The sequence below is a fragment of the Gallus gallus genome, chromosome Z (assembly GCF_016699485.2).
Source record: "Gallus gallus isolate bGalGal1 chromosome Z, bGalGal1.mat.broiler.GRCg7b, whole genome shotgun sequence".
NCBI lineage: Eukaryota > Metazoa > Chordata > Aves > Galliformes > Phasianidae > Gallus > Gallus gallus.
In genome coordinates this window covers 35,324,542-35,348,767 of record NC_052572.1, presented here as the reverse complement: position 1 = coordinate 35,348,767, position 24,226 = coordinate 35,324,542, and the positions used below count along the sequence as shown (strand labels likewise).

Here is a 24,226-nt window from a genome sequence, read left to right as displayed (position 1 = left end):
GAGGTAGATAAGCCTGCTTGCTCTAAGAAACTGTTATACTTTAATCTGTATTCTTATGGTTTTTTTTCTGTTTCTATGGCGTTTATTGTTGACAGACAGCTCTCGTATCATCTTTTGAGGCTTTTGGTCAGTCAGCAAGGCTAACATGCCTTGCTAGTCTCACTGTGGTCATGGTTAGGAGAATCAATAATGCTGCTTCATGTTACAGGAAAGATGTTTGGTGCAGGAGTCATCCATCTTAGATGATTTTAGATAGATTGCATGTTCAGATAGATACCTCTGTTGAATCTAGCTGTCATATACTTCCCTAGCAAAAGAAGCAGGTTACTTCAGATGCATACTGGGACTCCCTTTTTATCTGTGCTGCTCTCAAAAGTACATAGGGTGATCAGCTCAGCTGGAGATACGCCATTAGAGAAACGTGGTCTGCATGGGTGTCATGTATATTAGCAATTGCAAACTGCCATGATAGCACTAAATCTGTCATTCTACATTACTACGTCCTTCTTTTGTGCAGAGATAGTGAGCTGTAGGTAAAGTGGCGGAGTATTTCTGTCATACCTCTACAATGTTAGAGCCCCTGGCAACATTAGTTTTTCTAATGCATGCCTTTCAGTGTCACTTAAATGCTACAGCAGTCCATAGAAGGACCTCCAAGGAGCTGCTTGGAAATGATTCTTCCACAAAGAATTTGTTGATAAAAATGAGAAGTGCACTACCCAAGGGAATCATGGTTTGTTCGTGCTGTTGGAGGAAATTTCTACAGGAGGTTGTATTGTAGTGCTGGCTGTCCTCTTACTTGAGAGCTGATGGAATCAGAAGTTTATCTGCTGGGAATGGAAGGGTGCCTTTTGTTGATTCTGTTCATTGGCTCCACTTTTTCTAAGAGTAACTTCATAGATGTTTTTTTGTTTGTTTGTTTGTTTGTTTCCTTTCATTCCAGCTGTGATTGACAAAATGTCAATAGAGTAAGTGACCTACCCACCAGAACTTGCCATGAATCATTTGGTTGGACCGCCTGATGGGGAGGTAAGTGAAGAGCCAGCAAATGGAGCAGTGAATGAGTCAGTGGAGGCTGACCTGGAGCACTCAGAGGTGGAAGAGGAGCAGCGGTATGCAAGTCACTATCCAAGGCATACAAACAGCAGCCAAGGAGGCCTGTCTGGGCAGGAGGAGGAAGGGATGTTAGCTCGGTCAGCCAGCACTGAGAGTGGCTTCCACAATCATACAGATACTGCAGAAGGGGATGTGATAGCCACAGTGGAGGATAGTTACGACACAGAGAGAGTTCAGGAAAATGAAGATGAGAGTGCATATGCAGTGCAGTATAGGCCTGAATCTGAGGAATACACAGAGAATGCTGAGGCCGAGCATGGCGAGGCCATTCATAACCGAACACTGCCCAATCACTTACACTTCCATTCCATCGAACATGAGGAAGCCATGAACGCAGCCTACTCGGGTTATGTCTACACACATCGACTGTTCCACCGAGGGGAGGATGAGCAGTATGCTGAGCCTTACGCTGACTATGGACTGCAGGAGCATGTGTATGAGGAGATAGGGGATACACCAGATCTTGATGCTAGGGAGGGGATCCAGCTGTATGAGCGGGAAAGGGAGGAAGCTGACAATTACCGCAAGGAGGCCCTTGGTGCCCGCCTACACCATTACGATGAGCGGTCTGATGGAGAGTCTGACAGCCCAGAAAAGGAGGCAGAGTTTGCACCCTACCCAAGAATGGATAGTTATGAACAAGAGGAGGACATTGATCAGATTGTGGCAGAGGTGAAGCAGAGCATGAGTTCCCAGAGCCTGGACAAGGCAGCCGAAGACATGCCAGAAGCCGAGCAGAGTTTGGAGCACGCTCATGCTCTTGCTGGTGGGGGGCACGAAAGCAACAACAGCCAGCTCCCACCTGGTTCTCGAGTTACATCCAGCTCGGGAGAAACTGTGCAGAGGTACAGCAAGGAAAAGAGAGATGCGATTTCACTGGCCATTAAAGATATTAAAGAGGCTATTGAGGAAGTGAAGACAAGAACCATCCGTTCTCCTTATACTCCTGATGAACCGAAGGAGCCTATCTGGGTGATGCGGCAGGACATCAGCCCAACCAGGGATTCTGACGACCAGAGGCCACTAGATGGAGATGTGAGTACACAAAGCTTTCAGTTCTCAATTACGTATTTCTTGTTTAGTGGTAGCATACATTGCAGGGAGAAAGGGTGGACTTTGTTCATGATTTGTGACATATTCTTCAGTAAATTATGCGGTGCTTTGCATATTTAAAATCTGTACTCTAGAGGGCTTGTAAGAGGTAAACACGTATATATGTGTGTTGTAAGTGGACCAAAATTTTCTTGTTGAAACACTACTGACCCCAGTTAAGCTATTAAGGGATTTGACACACAAAGTTCTTCACTTTTTTTTTCTCCTGAAGCAAATGCTTTTCTATTTTTCATTGCCATGGGATATTTACAGTAGGTGCTGAACTCTGTCGTGTATAATTTAGCCTTTTGTTTTCCCGTTAATTCTAGGTTTCTAAGTTTCAGTAGCAATTTTAAATATGTAGATTTTATATATATGATGATGTCACATATCCAGACTCAGATTCCAGAAAAGCTGCACTGGCTTTGGCCACCTGCATTCTCTAGAAATGTGCTTTGATATTCAGTATTTTAACATTGTAAGATGTGTTTGATCTCCATCAGAGTATGTACCAAAGACCATTATTGAGGCATACAGCATGAACATTTCTCACATTCTTTACTTCTGGCATGAGGCTTAACTTGAATCAGAATTAGTTCACAGTCTATGGTTCCAGATGCTTATATAATAATATTTACTTGAAATTTTATGGGTTTTCTGTATTTCTAATAAAATAAACTCATACGCAACTATTAACTGTGTTAAATTTATGCCTGATGTGAAAATAGCTGGGATACTAAACCTACCAGGCAAAAACAATTTTGGAGGCGGTCCCATGCCATTGCTTCAAGGATAACTGCACTGCACTGCAAGCATCTGCTCCACCCTCTTTATTGCTGTGGAATCTTCTTTCTGTCATTTGTTGTTACGGAAGAAATTTTTGTGTATTTTTTTGGCCTTCTAAACTAAATTACTCTAAAATTCTAGGGACGTGTCAGAATTATCCAGAACACCTCAGCCTCTGCGAAGAGAATTCAGTTGGTGAAAAAACATCACATGCCGTGTAGATATACTACATGCTTCTGTTTTGTTGTTCTTTTTAACCTGATTTCCAAACTATGAACAGTAGTTTTCTACAAATGGGAAGAGATTTTTGGAGCATGGGGTTGGAGCTGCTGAACAATATGCAAGCTAGCAAAGCAAAATAGCTTTCAGATCTTATTTTTGTTTGAAAGCTGTTAGAAACACATGGTGATGAGTGTGTTTGAGTTTGTTTTTGTTTCTTCACAGTTTCATTGAAATTTCTCACGAAACCGAAATAAATAATACTGCAGAAACTATTACTACTAATATTTTTTTTACATTAAGTCAGTTACAGAATTGCTTGGCAGTCTTTTGAAGACTAAAGGAACATTCTTAGGTTGTTCTGTAAAAGAGAACAAGTGTCTTTAATATAAAAAATTTCCAAAAGCTTTCATTAATTCTCTGCTGCTTTTTGAATATGGATGACATTACCCTTTTGCTGTACATTTTGATCCTTGGGCTGTATCTTCCAGTGCTCTCTTTTTCTGGGAGGGTCAGAGAATGTTCAGTTGGTTCCTGGCTGTCTGATCGCAACACCCAAAATGAATGATATTCTCAGAAAGACAAAGTTGTGGATCCATGGGAAGTCCTTTCTGAGGGTGTGCTAGCTGATCTCTGAAGTATTAGTACACTTTGCAGAATTTGATTTTCTAAAGTATTCTGGTAGAACTCAGCCTGGTGTATTCATACAGTAGTCAAAACAGATTTCCATCAATCTCCCTCAGTATTGATATCCATATTGAAGTACTGCGGTGTTTCAGTTTTGCACCAATTCGGTAGTTTTCATTGCCTGTCAGATAAGAACCTGACTGAGGTTTTAAGTTCCAGCTACGGTTAGAACAGTTATGTATAGTGATTATAAGTATAGCCCTGTGCAAAGCTAAATGGTGGTTGTAGATGTACAGACGGTCTGTGCTCTTGGAAAGAGAAAGTAAGTCGAATAATGGTTTAGAAGATCTGTAGCAAATTGAGGGAAGTCTGTATTGCAGAAGAATAATATAGTATAGGACTTGAGATTGGGTAGGGATTTTCTTTCTAATTGAAGATTGTATGGTGTATGCTTTAGTGGACTCTTCACATCGTATTTCAGCTTATACCGTTCTGAACAATTCGCTTTCTTAAACAGAGCATTACTACAATTTCATAGCAGTAAACTGGACAAAATTGTGTTAATGCTGTCTAAGTGACTGTGAGTGATCAGTCAAAGGCCTTATGAGGAGCAGCTGAAGGAGCTGGGATTGTTCAGTCTAGAGAAGAGGAGGCTCAGGGGAGACCTTATTGCTCTCTATAACTACCTGAAGGGAGGTTGTAGTGAGCTGGGGGTCAGCCTCTTCTCTTGTGTGATTAGTGATAGGACTACAGGGAATGGCTTCAAGCTGCTCCAGGGAAAGTTCAGGCTGGACATTAGGAAATACTACTTCTCTGAAAGGGTGGTCAGGCACTGGAATGGACTGCCCAGAGAGGTGGTGGAGTCACCGACCCTGGTGATGTTCAAAGAGTGCTTGGATGTTGTGTTGAGGGACATGGTTTAGCGAGAACCATTGGTGAAGGGTGAACGAATGGTTGAACTGGATGATCCTGTGGGTCTTTTCCAACCTTAGCGATTCTATGATTCTATGATTCTAAAGTGAAAACGTAGCTAAAGCCTGTTTATCTGGATGTAGATTTTCCTTCTCCCTTTGGAAAGAAGCAGGATCTCAAACACAAGCTTTTCAGTGTAATCAAGTCTATGCCAGAGATGTAACTCAATCTGATTACTAAGATTTGGTTTTGATATAAGAAGGAATGACAGAGAGAGGCAGTGCTTTACCTTCATGCAGACACACTTTTCTTTGCCCAGAAGTACTATGGACCAACAGATGATGCAAATTGAGTATTTTGTTACCTTCATTATTTTTGAAGGTCTGCTTTGAAAATTGTCCCCACATTGTGGTTTTTTTTTTTTTTTTTTTTTTTTTTAACAAAACAGTTTTGCTTTTAGAGGTAATACTCGCTTGGAAATATTTGTAATCATTCTTTATAGTTAATCATATGATACCGAAACTGTTAGAGTCCCTTTTAGAGTTAAATAATGTTCACTTTTTGTTTAGCTAGAAGCTCTTCAAGAGAGTGATTCAGCTAGAGAGTCAGAATAACGATTTCCAGTTGAGAGTCATTAAATATGACAAACTCTTTTCCTTTTTTCACAGTAAAGCGACTGTCACTCCTTAGTGCTCAGCATTTGGATGATAATTTCATAGAAGAATGTGTGGACAAAGATGATTTTATACTGTCCAGAGACTATTTTGAGAAGCTAGCAATCAAGTTTTTGGCTAGCCTGCAGCTGGGTATAGTTTGGCACTTAGGAAAGATTTAAGCAATAAGCATAACTGAAAGATATAGATCACTTGAGTAAAAGTCTGTTTGTTTTTAAGAAGCCGTGTTTCCATGTTTACTCAATATTTAATCTACCAGGAATTTCAGACTCTCCGATGTATTTCTTCCCACAGCAAATGTTTTGTAAGTATACAAAGAATGAAAATTACTCAACAGCCATGAGGAGTTCTTCTGCAATAAATGAGTAGCATGGTGATGTCAGAGGTAGACAGCAGACTTGTGTGAATAGGGTAACCAACTATCTGCTTAATATTTAACAATGGACACTGTTTGCTGCAGTGGTCTTGTGCACCTTCTTTAGTGATGCTTTCTCTTGGGTAAGAAATGTACCAAGTGGTTTGTGGAAAGGTACAGTACTTGTGTATTTGATAAAAGCTGAACAACTCTTTGTGCCCTTGTAAAAAATACAGTATTTTATTTTACTTATTTTATTTTATTTGTAGTTTGACGCGAGATAGGAAAAATCAACGTACATTTCTAAAATCTATTTATCTGAGAATATTTTAAAACCAAAGTGGAAGGTCACTTGGATATAGCCTCACGAGCATATCTTTTTCAAGTGCATTAATGGTTAGAGCTGCTCTGCTGTGAGAAATGTGACATCAGGAAACTGATCCAAGTTGGAAAAGAGCTGTGGACCTGCAGTTAGGTTAAGTTTTGTCACTGTGAAACTGGAGATACTCTATTCATATGCTACTGAATAATGCTTATAGCTGGAGACCAGTGTGAAGCTTATGGTATGCACATCTGAGAGTGGTGGATACCCTAAGGGGATACTGTTCTCAATGCCCACAGTTATCTCCATGGAAGACCTGCACTCCATTTGGGTAGCTCATGCCTATTACTCTTTTCAGATTCTCCATTAGAAATTTGTTGTGGGTATACTTAGCCAAGCACAGGAATTGTGGTGTTTAAAGATCAGTGTAAAAGATATTTGCAGTACATGGATGCAGAGTAAAAAAAGGAATAACAGTTCTGTGTAGGAGATACTTCAGAATAAGGTGAAGTATTCTGTTATATAAATTGTACAAAAGGTCTGAAAACCATCTTTAAAATGTCAGCTGTGAGAATAGTGGCTTTTTATGTTGTGGAAATACAGGGGCCTGCTGAGAAATTGAGCAGAAGGCACAAACACTCAAGTAGGTCTTTTTTTGGCTGGTGTTTAAGGAGTATTTCTGTCTTCTCATGACCAAAGAATAGAGGCAGACTACCTACTTTATTTCCACCACAATCAGGAGAAAACAGTGGTTTTGAGGGAGAAAAAATTCCCTGCTCTCAAAACTAAATGCCATGACTTAACTGAAGTCTGTTCAGTTATTTATGGAGTTATAGATCTTAAAACTGTTTTGCTGACCTGCAAGGAATGTTTTGTTGCTGTGTTCCAAGCTTTAAGTTTTGTAAAGATCCCTCAATGGTGGCCACAGTCTCTGTTTCTCTGCAGACACTTGAGATGGTGAATCATAAGAATAAAGCCTAGTGCAAATTCAAACTGAATACATAGATGGTTTGGATTTGTGAGGTGGAAACTCACAGCTTAAAGTAAGCCTTTCACGTAGAATGGAACTGTGCTGCATTGTCTGCGTCTCTGTTCTTTTTGGTTATAAGTATTTCATTTCAATCCTTGAGTTCTCAGCTGTAGGATTTTCTCAATTGTGATGAGTCCAGAAATGGAGCGTCTTTATGGAGGTGAAGTTGCTTCACTTTTTCCAGAGCATGACTGATGTTTTATTAACAAGGGAATAAAGAAGTCTGTTTTAAATAATTAAGTAGGTTTCACTAATAGATGAACTGGGAGAGAGTGGAAGAATAGAAGTGAAATAAATATGAGTTTGTATTATTAAGATACTGTTTTCTTTCTCTGAACCTTTTAAAACTCTTTGTTGAGCACAAAGAATATAGGTAGGTCATCTTTCTGTCGAGATCACAGTCTTAAAATTATATAGAAAGCCCATTTAAGAAGGAAATATTTATATATGTTTTAATCCCTGGGGCAGAAAGTTTTATGGTGATTCACCAATCACACATAAGAAAGCCAGTCAGAGTTTCTTAGTAGCTGAGGATACTGCTGAAAAGATAATGCAGTAATGTAGTCACATTAAAAAAAAAAAAAAAAAAAAAAAAAGGTATTTTCTGTAAAGAATGTCAGAAAGTACACTACCATCTGCTTGAAAATATGTATGCAAGAAATACACCATTCATTTAGTGTCCTCACTTTTTAAGATCTACATTGTGGTCCTGTGATGTGCAGTTTTCTGAGTGGAGTACCAGCTGAGGGTTGTATATGAGAAAATCATGATGCCATTTTCCTTAGTAGTATGGTCCTATGTCGAATCACTACATCTTGCATCCAGTTCTTTAAGATTGGTGATTAAGTTTTCGTGTCATTCTCAATTGGCATTTCTCAATTGTAGAATACTGTTCTTCGCTTTATCATTTGCTTGTGCCCTCACTTAGTATCATTAGTCCTGTAAGTCTGTGCTAGATTGCCTTTTAACCTTCAGCACTCTCAGACGTAGAGTTTGAATTTTGAGTAGTCCTTTGCAGAGCCAGGAGTTGGATTTCATGATCCTTATAGATCTCTCCCTATCTTTCCTAAGATCCAGCAATCTAATTTCTAGTTCCATTCTTAATAATTTCTAGTTCCATTCTTAAGAATCAGAAATCAGACTTATATAAGTCTTGTGAGGCCGCACCTCAAGTACTGTGTTTAGTTTTGGGCCTCTCACTGCAAGGAAGACATGGAGGCCTTGGAATGTGTCCAGAGAAGGACAGCAAAGCTGTGAAGGATCAGGAGCACAGATCTTACGGGGAACAGCTGCGGGAACTGGGATTGTTTGGTCTAAAGAAGAGGAAGCTCAAAAGTGGCCTTATTGGTCTCTAAAACTACCTGAAGGGAAGTTGTGGTGAGCCGGGGGTTGGCCTTTTCTCCCATGTAACTAGTAATAGGACTAGAGGGAATGGCCTCAAGTTGCACCAGGGGAGATTCAGGTTATTAGGAATATACAGGATATTAGGAAATACTGTCTCTCATGAGAGTGGTCAGGTGCTGGAATGGGCTGCCCAGGGAGGTGGTGGAGACACCGACCCTGGAGGTGTTCAAGGAACGTTTGGATGTTGTGTTGAGGGACATGGGTTAGTGAGGAAATATTGGTGACTGGTGGACAGTTGGACTGGATGATCATGGAGGTCTTTTTCAACCTCAGTGATTCTGTGATTCTAAATACTATTACGTTATTACTTACGTGATCAGACAGAATTTGTTTTATGTCTTTCTGAAGAAGAGTAGCGAATATGCGTAATATCCTGCTTAACTGGGGATTGTGTGGATTGTAAGAGAGTTTCTGACAAGGTCAAGGTCCCAGTCCAGTCTCTGTTAAACGGATGGTCTGTCTCCTCTTGTCTTCTATGGGGTATACTTTGAATCAAGTCCTGAAAGAGAACAGTCATGGTGGATTGCTTATTAAAAACTTTAGCTGTGGAATTTAGGTGCATTTTCTTTCCTCTTTCTCCTCCTGAAGTAAAGAACTTCAACACTAGCTCATAACAATACCGAATGTATAATGCTTAATAACACTATATACAGTGTACAGAGAATGCAGTCATGGTCTGAAAGTCAGTTTTATATCAATAGCAAGAAACAGTTTAATAGATTACACTGGATGGGCAATTATAACAACTGAGCACTGCTTGCAAAATTTCAGATCTGACTATACTTGCATTCTGGATCTGAAAATTTTATAGTGCTTTGACCTTTGCTTAATATATGTAGTAACGTGCAGGGGACTTTTTATCACTGAGGTCAATTGAATTTAAAGCCTTTGCTTTACCCAGTTATCTCCTGGGAGTTAGTATACAGGAGGAGGAGTTAATCTGCTGTTCTTTGGCCAAGAAGCCTGTATGTTGACTGTTTAATTAATAGTCTTCTGTTTAACTTCATCTTGATTTGCTGAAGTAGTATTTCATCCTTTCTGTCCCAGTTTTGTTTGTGTCCCAAGGTTATACTGACTTTAGATACTCTGCTGCCATAAATGGGTAAAACAGCATTGCTTTTATAAAGCAAGAGCAGGTGGTTGTGATTGAAGAAGATTCAGTGTTGGTTATGTTTTTCTTCACGAGTTACTCAGCAGCCAGCTGGGCTGACCTGGATAGGTTCCATGCAACACAATGCTTCACCCTCTCCAGTTACAAGTTCTGTTACTGAATTCCTCTGAGCAATAGTAGGGAAGCATTCTCAAGTGGAGAGAGTTGCGTGTTTGTTAGAAGCAAACATCACTGAAATTGACATGGAAAATTTTTGGATGTACCAGGTTGAGTATCGTAAGAAAAATGTAAGTAGGTATTCAAGAGGGCAACTTGTACTTTTTTATTACTGCACTTTAGGAAAAACTTGCATTCCACTGGTGGACCTCTCTATGTAATAACATCATGCTTCACATGCATTTATTTTGTTTGTTCTGAAAGCATTTTTGTTTGGTTTCTGGAACTTGTTTCGTTATCAGACAACGAAGCAGTCAGTAAGCATTTATTTTAGAATTCAGTTTGTACAGTAGCTGTGCAAGTTACCTGTCTGCTGTGATTTGTCAGTTTATTTCACTGTGGGTACAAAAGCTACTTCCAGACTGTGACTGCATTCTTTCCTTGTGGATTGTAAGTGGTGGCTCTGAGCAAGCATTGTGATGTGAAGGAAAACTAAGCGTTTCTTCTTCAGAGGCTAACCTTGCTGGTAGAAAAGTATTCATGGACAGTACTTGTTTCTTCTCATGTAGCAAACTTTGTAGGCGGTTTGATATTTGGTTTTGATAATTTTGGTTAGGGAAGAGGATTCTTTTTTTCTTCTTTTTCTTTTTTCTTCTTTATTTTTTTCCGCTTCAGAAAAAAGGAAAAAATGAGCAAACATTCAAACTGCATATGGAAGGCTTTGTGGTCAGTTTCGTGGCTGCTTAATTTTGTAGATGAAGATAGCTCAGTGAAGGTGTTTGTAGTGCAGCTGAAGTAACTGTTGTATGTTTTAAATGGTGCAAAATTTTTAAATGTCAGCAGCCTGGTTTAAGTGGTTTAAGTGAGATAGACTTTGTTATTATTTCAGTGTGTAAATAGGAAAGTTTTCTGGCATTTTAAAGGTGTTTTTTTTTTTTCTGGAAACAGCTGATGCTAAATGATGATATTCTTCACTTTTTTTTTATTTACTGTTTGAAGTTTAGTCTTACAAATATACTGGTGCTATTATTAGGTTGATAATAGTGTTCTCCCACTGTATTTAGTCCTAATGCAAAAACAATATGCAGCTTGTAGGAATGGGAACACAGTGAGGATGCATGCTTTAAGGTAATAGTTGCCACTTGTGCAGTTAGGTGCCTGTGGTACTGGAATACCACATTCCAGTATGTGTACCTGTGTACCTCTTGGATAGCTACACAGCAAGTCAAGGGAACTTGCATCTCTCTTGCAGCACCTGCATGAATGCCAGTGGTATAAAGAGAAATGACTTTCAGTCTGACAGTGCAAGCACAGATAGTAGTCTTACAGACCATTTCACAGCTGCATCCAGTCTGTCAGGTAGTCATCTCACTTTTGTGCTGCAGTTGTGATTGAAAATGCAGGGAGATCCAGGGACTGCTCTTTTACTGCTGTTACAGAGACATCTGTAAAAGGTATCGGTTGCTAACTCTGTGGTAACATTTATTAATTCACTGTAATTCTAACATTTGCCAAGTATTCACATTAGCCTTTTTTCAGATATGAGAATAAACAGATAGAGGAGGAGAGAATATTACTTTATGGTTTCATCTTCGAAGATAATCTTGCAAAACTTAGATTTTTTTTATTTATTATTATTATTATTATTATTATTATTATTATTATTATTATTATTTTTGTACGCTATTTCTTAGAACTCAATACTTCAACCAGAGCAGAAGCATAGCAGGAGTTACCTGCCAGCTCACAGCAGTGATGTTGCAGCCCCTTGCAGCCCTTGTCTGTTTTGACTGATGTGCCATCTAATTGTTTGTGAAAATGAAAGGATGCCATTTGACTCTTCTGCTGTCAGTGATGAACTGTTGAACTGGCCAAATTCCCTGTGTCAAAGGAGGTTGTAGAAATCTGTCTCTGCTGAGTTAAAAACCCAGCTTGTATAACCAAACGCCAAAGTTGCCTTAGAGGATTTATATTTTGTCATGTGCACAGACATGTTTTGCAAGTACCCTCCTAAAATCTGCCTTTAAAATGCATGCTGGCTTGACGCTTTGTACTCTCATACGTTTTGGTCACCATCATTAATTCCAGCTCACTGTTGTGTCACACTTGCACTTCAGTCTGCCCTTCTGTGGTCTTTAGGTACCTCACTATGGCGTTCATTACCAGCGTTCATCAGGAGCAGCCTCTGATTAGAATAGGCTTTCCCACAATTGCCAAAATACTGACAGATCACATAGAGCTGGAAATCCCATTATACTGCTTTGTATGCTGTTCGATTTGTTTTTCTGCTGCGGTGTTCTAATGTGATGATGCTGAATGACTAGGAAATGGTATGAGAGACAGTTTCTTCACAAAATTATCTATGGTTTAAAGAAGTAAAGGAAACTAGGAAATTTGATGTAGGGGGGCATATGTGTTGTTTAGATTAAAGAATGAACTGTGCAATATTTTCTAAGTTTGTACAGTGTCTAGATTGAGGGACCATTTATTATACTGGTACTCTATAGCCACTGAGTACGTCAAGAAGTCCTTCAATTTGTTAGTATTACTTTGTACAGTTAATAAAAGGTGTTTTTAAAGATAGTGGAATGACATTTATGGACAACTTTTGCAGCCTACTTCTGCTTACATGAAATTAATTTACCACTTTGGGTTTATCATACCTGAAAGTCTATGTGCTGCTAGGAGAAATTGCAGTCTTCTCTTCCATCTTTACAATTTGACAGTTAAGAGTAAGGTATCTTGAGCAAAATCCATTCTCTGGTCATGATCAACTCACCTGTCTGCCATCACAGCTTAGTTCTGCTTAATGACTTCATGTTTTCTTTCCTAGAATGTCAAAATTCTAGAACATGGATCTGTGTTGCTCACAGCTTTCAGAAAGCTCACAAAATCATTTGCCTGCATGTAACAGGAATGTTTGTGTGCAACTGGCAGCCCTGTGACTGCAGCTTGGTTGAATGCTGACAGTAAATGTAAGCAGTTGTCCCAGTGCCACAGACAGTCCTCCATTTACCACACAAAAATGGCATTATGACACACTTTCTGGCTTGGTCTTCCTTGCCATTGTGTACAGATTTTCAAGTTTTCCACCTGTTGCATTTCATACATGACTGATAAGTAAACGGTTTTTAAAAAAGATTTAGCTGTTCAGACCAAGTCCAGTGAGGTGCTGAGTTGCGTGTAATCATTGTGATTAAATCAAGGGTTACAGCATCTCAAAAATGTTTGTCCTGTTCTGTTTTTTTATTTTTCCTTTTTTTTCACTCTCATTTCTTATTTCCTCTGCCAAGTGAGAGGAAATTATGAAAGAAGAATTTCTACATTGGTCACTCAGATTATTATTTAATTTTATTTTCTTGCCATGTCTAGTCTCCATCTCCAGATTCTTCTTCACCTCGGGGTGCTGAGTCGTCAAGTAGGCAACATCACCAGGATGTCTGCAGTACAGCAGAGCCCTCCACTAAAAAAGAGGTAGAGTGAAATCTTTTTAAAAGCCACAGTCTTGTTCATGCTGCTCATGCCTTTCTGTTGTCATTCCCCTCTTATACCTGTGCAATCCCTTCTCTTCTGTCAATACTGCAACAAACTACAAGGCTGATTTACAGCTTCTTTCCCTTGCGCTTGCCTGGCTGTCCGACTGAATTTCTGACATACTTAAGAAGGCTTATCATGGCATTTCTGACTCTGTTTGGGTGCCACAAAAGTTACTTAACAGGCTGGAAGAACAACAGCAGAAGTCACTTTCGTATTAGAGGCAAACGACGGAGCTCCTTTCTTTTTTCCCATTCAAAATGTCTTCCAAAAAAGGAAGTAATGTTCCTCAGAGAGCTGAATGACTCTACTTAAATAAAATTAATTAAGTAGTAATTTTTTCTGCTTAGTATTTTAGCAGACTGAACTGTTGGAAGAACTAAATGATGATAATTTGCCAGTGATTCACAGTCAGAATTTAGGAGTTCATGACTCCATGCTTTGCACAATAAAGCTAAATACTTTCTTACGCATTATTTCATCTATTAGCTTTTTACAGCATGCTAGTTCCACCTACTCAAAGTTTGGCTTTAATTCCTTTTTTTCAATCAGTGGATTGCACCATTACATTTTTAGCTGCAATATTATTAGCTTCTTCAAGCCTTTAGATTTCTTCAGCTTATAGACTTTGTTACTTCACGTACTTTCTAACTGTTAACGATTTTTAGATAAACTTACTCAGAGGAAAAGGGAAAAATCAAAAACAAGATAAGGTGCTGCTCATTTCAGTTTTTATAATGTGTTCACACATGGTGACAGTTAATGACAGTAAACCAGAATCCACAGTAGGATGTATAAGACCATTTCTTCCCCTCAAATGAGCGATAATGCCCGCTTTAGTATCTTTGTGCAAGAATAGTGATAAAACACAGTCATAGTTTTGGGGAATTCTTTTAAGATGTTAATAAAACCTTTTTTAAAAATACAGTTTGTGTAACACTACGCCAAAGGGCAGTAAAAATACTAACAAGAGTAATGAAATATTGATGATCTCAGCATTTCATTATTCGTGGATAATTAAAATTAAAAGGTGTAGATTTAATCTTATCAGCAATTTTGCCTGTTTCTTTAGTATTCCTGTAGTCTTAGTGGAATATCCTTTGACCTGGATTAAGAACAAACAAACAAAAAAAAATAAATACAATTTTTTTTGTGAGAGTTTTCACTGTAAGAGCGTGAATGATGACAGTTTAATGGTTTTATCTCTAAAAGAAGTTGTATCAGCTAGCCAGATGGCTGAATAGTTGCCAAATCTGTATTTATAAACTTTGGGCACTCTGTTTGAATTTAAAAAGAAAAAAAAAAAGTGTTTCGGAAAAGACGTTTCTTTGCATAAGCTGTCTGTGATGTGCAGTGGATTTGTCCTCTGGCTGTGGTCAGCGTCCATCTGCTGAGTATCCCTCTGAGCTCCACGCAAGTAGCGATAGCAAATGATTGTTGAGTCTGTGTGGGTAGGTGGTGGAGTAAAAGACATTAATCTGAAGAGGTGAAAGATCCACACATCTGCAAATGAATGTCTCTATCCTCGCAGCAGCTGGGTATGCCTTGGCAGCAGGAGATGGTGGTTTATTGACATCTTTATTTATGCTAGTACTACCTCTGATGGGGAGCCTTCTTAGTTTTGCGGTACAGCCTAGTCATTTTTAGAAGGAACAAGTACTTAAAGGTTGCACAGACTGTTGGCTGTCATGTATGTTTTGTTTTTCTTTCTTCAGTGGTTTTTATAGCAAGACCTGTATCAGTGCTTGAAAAAAAAAAATTACTTACATGTATTTTCCATTTGCAAAAATGGAAAAGACTTTTTGGGGTTAGTCACTCAGTCTGTCACTTAAGAGAGACCTTCCTGGTTTACCTGTATCTTATCACTATCATACAAAACCCTAGTAAGTTTCCTTCAATAAAGGAAACTAATCTGGCGTACTGGTATAAATGTGAATATGTACAAATGCAGCTTGAAGTTGTCTAAGATACTGTGCATTATTCTGACCATACATGGCTCTTCTTTTAATATTACTGTGTTGGGCAGTCATTGAAGGAGTTACTGCTGATACAAATCAGCTATAGGTTCATTAAAGTTTTGTAATCTTTGGGCTATCCAAAATTCTTACCTGTGATGCTCACGACAACAGCATCTGTTTCCATTATCTATTATTACCTATATGTGGCACATTGAATTTTCTTTGAGTTTTCCAACGTATGTTACAGAGTATAACAACATGGTGAGTCTTACTGGATTTGTAGCTTTCAGGTGGTTAGCCAGTGTCTTTCACATGGAAGGCTGCAGATGGGAATTAGGTCTTCCTTTGCACTGTGTATTGACATATGTAAGACAGGGTTTTTTGAGCCATTCACCTTTTAGAGAATTGAAGCTAACAAATACATTTTTATGCTTGATACAGCGTAAATAGAGCTGGTGTCAGAGTTCTAGTGACTTCAATTATACCACAGGATATAAAATCTGAAATGTTTTTAATAGGCTGTATTGACGTGAGGGATACATGTAAGAACAATCGTAATGAATAACAAAATTTGGTTAGTGAATAACTAACTAAGCTGTTGGTTTTGGTCTTGAGTAACAAAAGCATAAGGTAATATTGTGTATTTCTACATGGCATCTGTTTGTGGTGGGAAAACTCTGATATTTGAGTTGTGATGTGTTTTCCTGCATACCTTTTGATTAGTGAAAGCAGAGCACCGTTTGATAGGTAGTTAATAGGCTAACAAATACCAGCACATAACTGAAAACTGAGCTTAGCATTCTGCCTGATAGCTAAACACATAAAGGGAATACACTGAACTTACCTGTGTGGTTAAAGTCTGAAACTACCAGATAGAATAGTAAATCTTAATAAACAGTGATCTTCCTTTAATAGATTCTTTTTTCTTTTTGGTATGGAGACCTTTTTAATCTGTATATGCACATGCTCTGTTCTTTGTTTTAATTGCAGTCCAGAAAAAGCTTGGCTTCATTTCCAACCTATGTTGAAGGTAAGGTGGTTCTACAGTTTCTAAATATTTTTGCATATCTTAAGAATTCCAGTATTTATAATGTATAACATTTTGTTTTCATTTGCTGAATAGAAAAACTACTGGAGTTGGGTGCACCAATTTAGATCAAACTGAGCTAAATCCTACTAGGCTCTTTCTGAAGTTCAGGAATACGCATGTCTTTTATTTTTTAGCGTTTCATTCCAAATTTCTGTCTGATCCACTAGACTTTTATCAGTATCACATAAAACGCTGCTAAATTTTTTATGATGAACAAAGAAAAGAGGTTAAGCGAGATGACTGTAGTGCTCTGTCTAGCAGTGATTTCAAGTGGCATGCTCATTCCAGTCTCAGTTGGATTAATTAGCAGGATTGAATTAATGGGACTAATTGGTAGGCCTGTCAGAGGAGATCTGCACTGCTTTACAGCTACTTGCCCTCTAATTACATAATGCTTCCTGTCATAGAGTTCAGGTTGTACTAGTGAAATGTTTATTGAGAATGATGTGAGAAACCAAATTATCTACTACCTGAACTCATGTTACCTTTTGTGTGAATCTGCACTCCGCACTGTAAAAAATAAATAAATAAAAATCCAGTTCTGTTATTATGAGAGCATGACAGAGGCCAAAAATTCGAAGTTTCATTTGTTGTTTTGCCCCACTAGCAGTTGCAACGTGTGCTTTACAAAGTGCTGGAAATAGAGTTGGCCATTTTGACTGCCTTGGAACTCCTTGGATGGCTTTACAGTTTACTGTATTTAAATGATTAATAAGATTATCAGTCATTCTCTTTAGACTGCATATTGATCGTTGTACTAATCTCTTAATCTGTTATTTTATTCTTAAAAATGACTTGCATTTCTTCAGGGCTCAAGTTTCTCATGCTTGTTCTTAGTTGTTGGTCTCTTGCATTATAATTAAAACAGAATTGGCATTTGGAATAATGTTGAACTTTGGGCTCCAACATACCGTTGCAGTTTTAGATATACAGCTTTTGTGTGTGTGTGTTTGGCAATTATATCTAAAAGTTGCAGATAATAATGCTGCTTTATAATGATTTAAATTGTTAGGCATTCAACACTTCATCACCCTCTGACTTTCCAGGGAAGTTGATGAGAGTCAGATGATAATCTTTTGGGACTTAAGCGCTGCTTTTTCCCAATGGAACATCCTGTGCTCTGCATATATAGCAACGTTTTTACTGGATTGTCTTCTTTCCCTTAATATCCTTGTTGAGACTGAATGATTTTTAAAGGCTTGTGGGAGGAAAGTAATTTGTTTAATTGGGCTATCAGTCTCCTTGTTAAGAGAGAGGTGTTGGTACCTGTAAAGCATTGCCAGGGAGGTTCCTCTGCTGTGTACTAACTGTGGCTAACAGTGAGCAAGTGACTGATGGCTAGTCTTAAATTACACCCTTTCTCTTTTAGTTGTAACTGTCTTACAGTTGCAAGGCGATTTTTGGTGGATGAGGGAAGAGCTTCATACTCATGTTTCTTCGTAACAGCAAAAGCTCTGAGAGATTATTTTGTCATAGGGCGATTCCTTTCACAAAAGGATGAGCTATTGTAAGAGGCAGATTGGATTAACGATTACAGTTTTTGTGGAAGAGATGTTGAGAGCTTTTACTTCGTGCACTCTGAAAGTACTGTTTGCCATGTTGTCATGGTAAACTGTAATAATCCAGAGGAGCATTTACAGCTCAAGTTGTCAGTGTTGTATTTTGCCATGATTCGGTGTGATTCTCCGCAGTGATTTCTCTCCTCTGTTACAGTCCCTGGACCTTGCGATCCTGAAGACTTAATTGATGGGATCATTTTTGCTGCCAATTACCTTGGTTCAACTCAGCTCCTGTCTGATAAAACTCCCTCCAAGAATGTGAGGATGATGCAGGCTCAGGAAGCTGTCAGCAGGATCAAGGTGAGGAATGATTCCGGCTGCTTTTCATGCTGTACCTTAAGATTGTGGATATGTAAGCAGTACTTTTCTTGTGTAGGGTTGTCTGTGCTTTCAGGAAGGTTAAGTGCCGTATTTTTTGCAAGGTAAATCACTTATGTAGCGCTGCTTTTTGAACAGGAGTGATAAAGAAAAGTTAACCAGATTCTAAGAAATTCATTAGCAGAATAAAATTCTTTTTGAGGCTTCTGTTATGCCTAAGCACTGCTGTGCCTCAACATGAGAGGAATCGAAGGAATCTGTTCAGCTTATTTCACTCATCAAATCCATAATTTATACATTCATCTAAATGAACAGGCTTGCATGTTCTTGGTTACAGTGAATTTGTCATAGGGCAGAGGTCCTAGTAGTTGCATGGTTGACCTGGTAAAAGCAAGCTTGTGCGCATAATTTTCTGAAACTATGTGAATTTCAGAAAATTGTTTATTTACTGCATGGCACACAATACCATTGTACAGTTCTTTGGCAGATTATGTTCTTCTCCTTCTAGGTGATGGAGATGTAAATATGCCCCTCTGCCCCTTAGGATCTTTGGTGTTGGTTTTGATTGATTTTGTTGGCGATTGCCATTCAAGCCAAACATTTTAGTGAGAACTTCATTATGACAGATAGAGTTCCTACTCATAGGTTGATCACCACTTAAGATAGGCCTTAGGTCAAACGTGTAAAATATTGGTAGTGATACTTGTGCCTTACTCAAGCTTTTTTATGGAGTATGTTGGATGTGACATTTATCTGTAGGGTAGAAACTGAAGTTTGTGAATTAAGACGGATCTTAGAAAAATCTGTAAACTTAAGAGTATTGGAAAAGAGGGAACAGCTTTGTTTAAGGCCTGTTGTGTTCACATACCTTCTAATCTGAGTGTGTTCCTTTTGAATTTAATAATTCATCTAATGCTTCCTTTTAGCAGAGCAGTTAGAACATACACTAATTCCTTCAAAATATGAACAAACTTTGAGAACAGTTCTCCATACTTTTTTTTTTTTACAAGTACCTCTGCAGATAAAGGCAGAAGAGTTGAGGGTTTTGTTGCATGAACACATAACTATGTGAAGTCAACATAAGTTGTAACAGATACAATGCTTTGAAGACATCCATCATACTTAATTGATTTCATACTACCACCAAAATGTACTTTTAGTATTAGGAAGGGAATTGAACTGTTTTCTGACTGTAGTCTTATTCATTCAAATGGCATGGAAAACAATGTGGTTTACTTGAAATTCATGTTTAATACTTACAGCAGTATAGGAAAAAAAAAAACTTTCGTGTTTACAGTTCACACCTGATTTGTGCAGAATTGATGCTACAATTTTTATACAGAATAACAGCTTTCTTTATTATTTTTCATCAGGAGATCTCTCAAATTTGAGCTAACAAATAATTGAATTGCTCAATGTAATTTAAGATTGAAGTCATATGTGACAATAATTTAATATTCTGCGTATTTTGTTTACCAAGTATCTTTTATGCATTCAATAAGTTGCAGTACATTTTTTGTAGAAGTTAAATGGCTTGAGTGTATCTAAGCCAGAAAGTGGAATCTTGTTCATTTGTAAAGATTTAAGACTTTGAAAATTGCGAGTAATTACGTAGTTACATTTTGTTTAGTTGAAGAGACTCTTCATATTTAAAAAATGCATTGTTTTGTCTAGGTCAGGTAGCTTCTGTTCTTTCTAAGCACATTGAAGTAATCTTCCTCTCTTCATTAGCAAAATAATAGTGAAGAAGATTTTACTGACAGTCTATTGCGTGGAATTATCCTAATTTGAGGGGGTATTTTTTTTTGTGAACTGTAAGTTCTTTCATGACATTTATGTGTAATGTCAAATCACTTCTTTATATCAGTTGTTCCATGTCATTACCTCAGTTCTGTGAAATACTTGGAAGTCATTCTTCAAGAAGAGTAATTCAGAGTAAATGCTCTCATTGAAACTAGGAGCAGAATTTTGAATTTCTCATTTTTTCAACCCATGCTTTTCTACTTTTATGAGATTGATCATTTATGTGCAGTCTGGGGACAGAGGGAGGGGAGAATTGTCTGGAAGGGAAGCTTCATTTTGGAGAAGAGTTTGAGTGCTTTATCTCGTTAGTGTCTCCCCCTTGCCCAGTGTATATCAGAACTCTGTTATTCAACATATGGATAGTATTCTTCAGCACCAGTGTAGGTTAATATAATGCAGAGCCTGCAGCATGAAGCTGTTCTAATTGCTTTTGCAGTGGTTTGTTATCACCAGGCTATCCAACTATCACCAGGTTATTCCATTTGGAAAAGATGACTGAAAGCCTGTGTGAGAATGTTTTTTCATGTTTGTAAATAAGCAGCATGTTTAAAATTTCAGTAGCTACATTCAGATTTGCTTACACTAGAATTGACAGATTAAAGTGGTGAGCGCCTGCATACATTTTTTTTGTGTCTCTTGGTGGAGGCTTTGTGTTTGTTCTCCATAAAAGCAGTTAGCTATGAATTTCTCTTCATGAATCTTGCAATGGTAAGCCTCCACAAAAACGCCTGTAAATTTAATTAGCTAACATTAATTGTTGGAAGTAAAAGGATATCTGCGTGCTTAATGAGTATTGCATTTCTCTAGTAAGCAGGTTCATAAGTGCATTTCACCTTGGCTTGAATAATGTTTGCAAGACTGTAAGAAAGATGACGTTTATTTTTTTGTTATTGTCACAGTAATAGTGTGTAAATATGTTTGTTGCAGTAGGGTAGTATATCTTCGGATGTAAATCAGTGGAACAAGTGACAAATTAGTGACAAGAGACTGTTCTAGGAGGCTGGAGCTGTGAAGTACATGCTTTTCTTGAAAAAGCAGTTGTCAGAGGAAATCTTTGCTCAGAAATGTAATGTGAATGCTGGCATGGGTGTATTTGCATGTGAGAAAGAGAAAGCGGAGGTGAAGGTTAGCTTCTGTCGCTTCTGTCACCTTGTTTTTCCAGGAAAAACTACTGAAGTTTTATGTTGGTGGTGGTGTTGTTGATTGGTTTTAAGGCTGCGATGTGCGGGTATTAGGCAACTTGATTTTAAGTTCCTTAGATCAGAAAATAATTGGAATAAAATGGTTAAAACTCTTCTCTCACCTTCTATACAGGTGTCGCTTCAAAGACTCTACTCATGGCTTCTACTACTGCAAATGAGGGGGAGCTTCTTTTTTTCCCCTCTTACAAACAAGCAAATAAGCAAAAACCTGTTTGTTGAGAGCAGTATTTTGAATGGAAAAGAAAAAACAAACAAACACCTTTTATGTGTTTCCTGACTGCTCTTCTTGGTGTGTTTTCTTTTCATTTTTTAAAGTGGTTATGATCAACATGAAACTTGGATAAATGAAGAAAGAAAGAAAGAAAGTTAATCTGAGCTGGGATTAATTTAGAGCAGCTAGTAGTGTGTGAGCCCTGGCATTAGCATGCAGATTCCTGCTTGACTTGGAGTCTCTGTAAATTCTTCTCTAACTGTTCTCCTGTCTCTGTTTATTCCATGCTAAGCAGATGGCCCAGAAATTAGCCAAAAGCAGGAAGAAGGTGCAGTACAAACTCCATCAGCTTTATTTTATGCCTGTTCTTTTGTTTTCTGGGAGGTTTTTCTGCCTTTCTTTTTTACTTTGTGTTATTTTCTGCATCCAGCAAGTTTTTGTTTGTTTTCTTTTTTAAGATTATTTCTGAGCCACCATACGAGTTGACATTTCTCAGAAATCAGTTGCCTGGTTGGCCTTTTTTTGTTGCTTATCATGAGCCATTTCATGTTAGAAATAGAGTAAAAATTGGAATTACCAAATGGTTACAGGCAGTACCCAAAATCCATGCTAAAGAAACAGGACTAACGTGGAGAAGGTTCTAACTCCGTAAAACGACAGATTAAAAATAAAACTATTTTTATTTAATCTTTTATCTAGATAAAGAATTATTTGTTTGATTCGCAGATGTGTCAAATTGCTGGATGCAAAAAAAGTTTACATATACATGGTAATCTGCCGATAATGACTCACTTTAATAATAAGTTTTCTTTATGGAGATTTTAAATACCTTCTAACAAATCTTAACTTGTAAAAAAAAAAAAATTACAAGCATTGGCTTTCTGCTGACAAAGATCTAACTTCTGTGGTGGGGTTGATGCTTGATTTGATATTGTCTGACCGTGAAGGCTTTCTTAGCAGAACTGCAGTATGAATTGCTTAGACCCACCTTTGGTATGTTTTTTTTCCCGTTGGTCTGAGCAGTGACTGTAAGCTTAAAAAGAAGTTTCTCAGGCAAGAGTTACTGTTAGGTGTTTCTGTTGCTGGTGTGGAAAAAAAAATTCTTTAAGGTGAGATTGCTAATGTGGCAAAAATGGGAGAACCATTCTAATTTGCATGAAATATTTGTACTGTTCATGTTGCAGTCACATATAACTTTATTGGATCAGTAAAGATAACCAGGAAAGTTTTTATGGGGTTAACAATTGTTTGAATAATATCCAGTTCACTTTCATAAATCCGTATATAGTTTCCATATCTTTGTGTTTCTCTTTAGCTTCTGCAGTCTAATACTCTATCTTGCATTGCTCTTCTGGTGACTGTGTTTTAGTACACCCCTGTTTGTGAGCTAACATCATTAGTAAGGGTGTTTCCTTGTGTGTGTACTTGACTCTAATCCATTTACTTGCAGGCTCCGGAAGGGGAATCTCAGCCCATGACTGAAGTGGACCTCTTCATTTCTACACAAAGAATTAAAGTACTGAATGCAGACACACAGGTATAGACGAGGATAACTTTGTAACAGTAGGCTACTGAACTAGACTTCCACCTGCCTGCCAAAAGTTGTCTTTCAAAAAGTGCTGGCTCTTGTATTTCCCTGTAGGATTTCCTAGGAAGAAATCCGCGCTCAAGAGCCATGTCATATAAGCAATTAACTGGTGTGTCTGTAGTAAATTATTAGGAATTTTGGGTAAACTAACTGCAGTCAGCTCACTTCTTATTAGCTGTCATGTGACAAGTACTGATTGTGCCCAGAGTAGCCAGGAATGTTTGACTGTGATAATTTGAAAACTATAATGCTTTGCTTGTTGAACCCCTACATCCCCAGCATATTCAGGTTCTGATATTGAGGTTTTTGTGTAAATTTGAATTCATAAAACTTTATGAAAACTTTACTCGTTTGGTAAGCAAAGCTCTTGTTTTCTACTGGCATCTTCTTTTGTGTATGACACAGCGTATGAACTTCGCTTAACTGAGGGTCTTATATTGACATTTTTGTCTTTACATAGTACTCAGAGTCCAGTAAAATCTTCACCAAAACAGCTTCTCATATTGTTTTTTCTTCTGTTCCCTAGGAAACCATGATGGATCATCCCCTGCGGACCATTTCTTACATCGCAGACATAGGGAATATAGTTGTTCTAATGGCTCGTAGGAGAATGCCACGGTCTAACTCCCAGGATAATGTGGAAGCATCTCACCCTTCCCAGGATGGAAAGAGACAGTACAAAATGATCTGCCATGTCTTCGAGTCTGAGGATGTAAGGAATTACCTGTCTCATAATTTTCTAGGGTTGGAAATGTAAGCGCATCTCGGTAGGCTTGAAGCCCACTAGAAAGTGACTGTGTTCATTAATCGCAGCAAGATATTTCATCTTGCTTTTTGTTGGCATGTTTGGATCTTGCATTTTAACCACAAAATTGATGCTTATAGAAAAGCTTCCCATTTTTAAGTTTCCACAGCATCTTTCTGTAGCAGTGATAAGGAGGTTCCGTTGCCACAGTTTACTTATACAAGCTCATAATCTGCCGGTGACAATGAATACCTATTAAAGATGCTTGTTTTCCTAGGGAATTTCTGATCCAAATGTCACCTCAAAGATTACTGCAGCTGAGAAACATCTTTTTGTTGTTGTTGATTTGAAGAGTAGATGCTGCTATTCAGTTAAAAGGTAGCTAGGATAATTTTTAGTTCTAGTACCCCCAAA

The 24,226-nt window shown here is 38.1% G+C and overlaps 1 protein-coding gene across 6 annotated transcripts in view; it reads left to right on the top strand.

Annotated features, from left to right (window-relative positions):
• The window catches only part of APBA1 (amyloid beta precursor protein binding family A member 1), an 80,852-nt gene that overhangs the window by 44,205 nt on the left and 12,421 nt on the right, over positions 1-24,226 (top strand). For 3 of the 6 annotated variants that reach the window (XM_004949151.5, XM_424829.8, XM_046905673.1), the window contains exons 2-8: positions 944-2,151; positions 13,177-13,278; positions 16,287-16,326; positions 18,100-18,245; positions 21,775-21,807; positions 22,930-23,016; positions 23,594-23,779. In XM_004949151.5, coding sequence (XP_004949208.2) covers positions 997-2,151; positions 13,177-13,278; positions 16,287-16,326; positions 18,100-18,245; positions 21,775-21,807; positions 22,930-23,016; positions 23,594-23,779 — 1,749 coding nt within the window. In that variant the 5' untranslated portion in view covers positions 944-996. The remainder of the gene's footprint in view (positions 1-943; positions 2,152-13,176; positions 13,279-16,286; positions 16,327-18,099; positions 18,246-21,774; positions 21,808-22,929; positions 23,017-23,593; positions 23,780-24,226) is intronic. The other 3 variants (XM_040656042.2, XM_004949153.5, XM_015280326.4) reach the window with 2 other exon arrangements.